Source organism: Populus nigra, chromosome 3 (assembly GCF_951802175.1).
Source record: "Populus nigra chromosome 3, ddPopNigr1.1, whole genome shotgun sequence".
Classification (NCBI taxonomy): domain Eukaryota; kingdom Viridiplantae; phylum Streptophyta; class Magnoliopsida; order Malpighiales; family Salicaceae; genus Populus; species Populus nigra.
In genome coordinates this window covers 4,673,786-4,679,212 of record NC_084854.1, presented here as the reverse complement: position 1 = coordinate 4,679,212, position 5,427 = coordinate 4,673,786, and the positions used below count along the sequence as shown (strand labels likewise).

General features: G+C 31.7%; 1 protein-coding gene across 2 annotated transcripts; it reads right to left on the bottom strand.

The window, feature by feature from the left end:
- Positions 1-681: 681 nt before the first annotated feature.
- On the bottom strand, positions 682-2,527 carry LOC133689996 (large ribosomal subunit protein uL4c). 2 transcript variants are annotated; one of them, XM_062110126.1, is made up of 2 exons: positions 1,512-2,527; positions 682-973 (listed from the first exon to the last, which is right to left on the bottom strand). In XM_062110126.1, the coding sequence occupies exon 1, from the start codon at positions 2,386-2,388 to the stop codon at positions 1,549-1,551; it is 840 nt and encodes a 279-aa protein (XP_061966110.1). In that variant the 5' UTR covers positions 2,389-2,527; the 3' UTR covers positions 682-973; positions 1,512-1,548. The 2 variants fall into 2 exon arrangements, with proteins under 2 accessions (XP_061966110.1, XP_061966108.1); XM_062110124.1 differs by having other exon boundaries at positions 1,554-2,525.
- Positions 2,528-5,427: the final 2,900 nt, after the last annotated feature.

Genomic DNA, 5,427 nt, shown 5'->3' with positions numbered 1-5,427 from the left:
CAGTGCAGTACAGTACAGAGGAGTGCTAAACATTAATGCACATTCCCTAAAGCATATGAAGAGAATTTTAGCAGTCTTAAAAGACACATGAAGTTGCCCTACTCGTATTAATAGAATTCTGAAAGACCAAAACACACATGTTAGAGAGGCATCTGACAAATAAAGCAGTTATATTGACGAGTTAAAAATTAAACATTGACTCTGTTTTTGTATCATATATTGTTTAATGCTGTCATACATGGTATGTGAGAATGGCTAGACTCAAACTTGAGATGCATACAGATGGCGAAGCATCAGTAACCAAAATGTCCATTGCTAACTACCAAATTCTGCTTCTAGACACTCTTAAAAGTGGAGGATGAAATAATAGCTATATCATCAACTTAAAAAAATTCGTTCACTGCCAGTTCTATTTTAAATTTTTTGCCTGAACTTTCTGCTTCAAAAATTTACAAGCACCACCAACAAAAACTTTTTTCACGAATCATGATAATGACTTGCTAGATTAACGAGCAATAAATATGAATCAATATGTCGATTTTATTTTTTCTTTTCTAACAATTGGCAATCTGTTGGGGGCATTTTATAAAGATGCAGATTGCCAAAAACAAGAACAGAACAATAATAGACTGCAAAAGAGTAAACATATAAGTAATCAGAATTATGGAAAAAGAAAAGGGCTGAACAGAAAAGCAATACTCGGATAGAATAACAAGTAATGTGACTGGCCTAACTAGATACATTTTCAACCAAGAGAACGAGTAAATTGATAGAAAAACAATACATGGAAGGGATACCGAAAAAAAACCACGCAAAATGATAAATCTGCTGCCCAAAAATCAGGTAAATGTCTGCTTCAGCACAACAGAGACCATCTTCATGGTTATATGAAGGGCAATGATCCAGGGTCAAGGTGGTTAGAAAATTCTTCACCATCAGTCTGCTGCATCAGCATTTTCATTTCCTTCTGTTTCTGCATCTCAGGACCAAGAACAAACAAAAGATAAGCATCAAAGAATATCCAAGAGATATCACAACGAAAAAAGCACTCAAGAATTTCATCACACCCAGTAGCCATATTAAAGTGCAGAGAACTAAAAAGAGAAAATTGCAAAAACAGGAAAAAGAAACAAGTGTACGGTTATGTTGAATCAGCAAGCAATGACAGCATTCAAGACATTGAAACAAAATATCCAAAAACAAATATAACAGATCAGAGCCTTAACTAACAGCTCTTAGTTATAAAGAAACAAAACACAGACCTACAGAACAATTGCCAAACGCATCAGTTGCATTACTTACTGCCAAACCAGCAAAAAACAAAATCACTTCCTTTCCGCACCATCACAATATGATGCAAATTTTATCTACATTTCGCATATTAGTGAGTTAGCCACTCACTTAAGGGTAACAGAATATAATTTTAAGCCAAACAATTAAATTTCAGACATTAGAAATTGTCAAATACGTCATATTCGATCCTAAATTTCAAAATTAGTAACCACAATTACCAAAAAAAACAACGTAAATAACCACATTGCCATCAATTTAACCTTCAGTTTCATCTTGATCATCCTCTTCATCGTCTTCGTCGGTCTCTCCTTCAAAATCAACTCCATATCTACTATTCAAATAATCCACAGTATCGGGCGTAAGAACCAACTTATCCGAATTCAAAATATCGAACAAATTCAAAGTCCTGGGCGTCAACATCCTCAAAGTCCCAATATTCCTGCTCGACAATCCCACATTATCACTAACATCCATCATCAAAAACATAACTTTCTCTTTCGGGTCCAATCCCCACCGATTCATTGCTTCTATAAACTCCTTCGTCTTCGGCTTCTCAAATTTATCCCCAAATTCCTCAACACAAATCACGCTCTCACTCTCACTCGCAGCACTTGATAAAGCCGTCGACATGGCTAGCCGTTTTTCCTTCCTGTTTATCTTAATGGACCAGTCTCTGGGCTTGGGCCCAAATATCACGCCACCACCAGGGCGAAGTGGGCTGCGCATGGACCCACGGCGAGCTCGCCCCGTTTTCTTTTGAGGGTAGGGTTTTCTGCCACCGCCTCTAACTTCACCGCGGGTGAGAGTTGAGGCAGTGCCACGTCGCTTATTTTGTTGGTCTGTGATGATTCCTCGGTGAACGACAGCACGGGCGGTCTCGGGTGGCGCTGTCTTGAGGTCTAAGTAAGTTTCGCCGATTTTTTCCCCGGTGAAAGAGAGGATTGGAAGGGTTGCTACTTGGCAAGAAATGGAGAGGGATTTAAGGGAATATTGGGGTTTAGTAGTGGAAAAGGAGGTCAATTTGGGGATTTTGTTGTGAGAAGAAGAGAGGAAAAGAGAGGAGGAGAAGAAGGAGAGTGAAGTGGAGGCGGACATTGTTGGAGAGAGAGGCAAATTTGTTAATGAGATGGTGGGCTGCTGCTGCTGCAGAGAGCGAGAGAGGAGGAGAGCGAGGAGTTATCCACTCGTTTGCCTATCCATCGGGTGAGATGATGATGTAATAAGGAATGCTTAAGTTAGAGAAGAGACAACGTCGTTTTAACTTGTAAGTTGTAAGTGCCTTTTCTTTTCTTTCGGTTTAACGAGCAAGGGCATCCTCGTCCTCGAGATAGTTTTTGTCATGGTGGCATATCCGCCTCGAAAAATAGTCCGAATCATTAGGTTGTTAGATAAACTTGTAAATCATGGGTTAATTTATATTTATAATCTTTATTGGTGTTTCAATTTTTTTTATAAAAAAAATAGTTTCAACCTGATGAAGTATATAAAAAATAAAAATATATTTGATTGATGAGATAAAATTGAATATATAAAATAAATATATTTTAAAATAAATTTTTATATTTTAAAAAACAAGATAAACTTGTCACAACTATCTCTGTATTTTTTTTTATTTTGATATAATAAACAAACATTATATTAGGTCGGAGAATAAAATAATTTTTATTGGCTAAGGCCATTTTGAAGACAGTATATCATTTATGAAGAATAATAAGTAATCACTTTTCTTCATCAAGTTATATTAGAGACAAAAGATCTTGAAAAATTAATTCTACATTACAACTCAAAATATTTCTTTATACTTGGCCAGCTATAAAAAAAGTAGAAAATGTTACAAAATTCTTCCATAAAAGATCAAAGACACTATTCTTTCTTCTTATCCTTGAGATCGGATTATTCTATCTAATACAATTAAAAAGACTTAACTAAAAAATAAAATAAAGAAATAGAAATAGGTTAGAATGGAAAAGATTAATAGATTTGTTAGGGGCATTTACAAATAAGTAGTTTACATGAACCATTAATAGTAAATTCATAATAAAAATGGTGTTTGTGATTGTTCTAAAAGAAATGAAAAAAAAGGTATCAATTTGAATTCAATCATTGGATGGTATTTTGTTTAAGAAAAATCTATGAATCAAGATTTGATTGTTGTGTGATAAAAAAATAAATTGGGTATGGTAAAAAGAATAAATATATTTTATTAAGTGTTTGTGCTCAGTTTGACTAGTTAATCTTACAGATAAAAAAAATCTATTAAGAATTGAATAATTAATATCTTTTTACAAATAATTCTGATAACCTAAAAAAAATGAGGTATTTACTATTTAATACTTGCTATGAAGACTTCATATCCCATAAAAACAAAAGCATGTTTTCACTATTTTTCTTATGTAGTAGAGGATCTCACTGGAGAAAAAACTCCATACTAAGAGCTTAACATCACCAAAATCAATATATTAGAAGAAATAATCATTACTATGAGCAATATACACACAAAAATATCAAGTGCTGTAATTATAGTAAAAAAAACTATTTTGTACAAGATTGTTGCTTGATGTGAAAAATAAAAGGTATTTCATAGCAAAGATAAGCTTGTAAGAAGATGAACTTGTAACTTGACAACATGTAAAGTCGATTTTCATAAAAGAAAGCTAAACCCAAACTGAGTTGTCTAATAATATGTGATTAATGAATTTATATTAGTTGTTATCCTTATAACTTAGGCAAATAAATCAAATTGTATTTAAGTTGTAATACTTGAGTATTAAGAAAAAAGTTTGAGTTGTAACATCCATATTACAACCTTAAAAGATCAATTACCATATTGTCTAAAATCAACTTATATTGCTTAAATATAAGCAATTTGTACTAGTTCTAAAAATATCATGATTTTGGCAATGTAATTGATGTGAATTTTTGCAAATGTATAAAATCAAATAAGTAATAACAAAAATAAAATAGAGTGTTGAACCTATAAAGATTGATTAATCAACAAAACATTAAAATTAGTTATTCTATTTCTATTTGAATAATTGATTAAAGAGGAAATAAAAAAAAACATTATATATCATCTCTCCATATTAATTTAATATACAAAAGCACATTCAATTTTATGAATTTTGGTATAAGTGATAACATAACCACACAAATTATGTTTGTTTATATGTAGATTTCATTTAATTGATGGCATTCATTGCATGAAGCAAACATTATATATCATCTCTCAGTCTCAATATAATCATTAAATCATTCAAATATTGGCCTATATCCCAAAGCATTAAAAATAGTGTTGACAATTCAGAATAGCATTTAAGAACAAAATTAAAACATCATAGTTAGGCTACATTGTAGTCCTAGCAAAAAGACTTTGTTCGTATTTAAAAAAAAAATAATGTAAATCAACAATGAAAAAAAAGGAAAAGGGGCGAAGGAAAACTAGGAAGAAACTTTTCATCGCCAACATCTTTTCTATATAGTTTTCATTGTACAACCTCTTTCCAAACCTTTAATGCTAAATTATTATTAAAAGGATAAATAATAAACACTTTATTCTTTTTTTATGTCCATATTTTTTTATATACCCAACTTTCAAAAAATTTCTTCTAGGATTAGGAGAAAATTTAGGAATTAAATTCCTATTGATTAGTGATTTTGTTTTCTAGGTAGATTAGAAATTTTGTTTCCTCTTTCAAATTGAACCTTTAAATATGTTTGATAAATTATAGCTAACTTGTTATGTGGTAAACACAATATTTACATGTCTCTTAATTCCCTTAAATAATTAGATGCTTGCTAACACAGAATGGTAAGTTGTGATGTTAAAAAGTTAAAAATCACAAATAGTTCTATCATTGGGCCACTAATACTAAAACAAATGCAACTTCTTTCGGAGAATACAAAATCATAAACCTTAAAATTCTCTAGAAACTAGACTTCAAGATATTTTCAAGAATATATGAGACTTTATCTAGTTCTTTTTTAGCATGTCCAGCTCAATCCATAAAGTTGACCCATCTATATAAACAACTGTGATTTTATTATGTCAGACCATCAATTTATGGTTTAAATTTCTCTTCAATATAGGTTGATATTGACCAAGTGACGAGCTTAAGAATTGTAGCCTATCAAGTT

Bases quoted from the DNA above. Each gene is read 5' to 3' on its own strand.
- LOC133689996 (XM_062110124.1), bottom strand. From the start codon at position 2,388: ATGTCCGCCTCCACTTCACTCTCCTTCTTCTCCTCCTCTCTTTTCCTC. The intron at 974-1,553 runs GTTAAATTGATG...CCTGAGATGCAG, and splicing joins TGATCAAGATGAAACTGAAG to AAACAGAAGGAAATGAAAAT.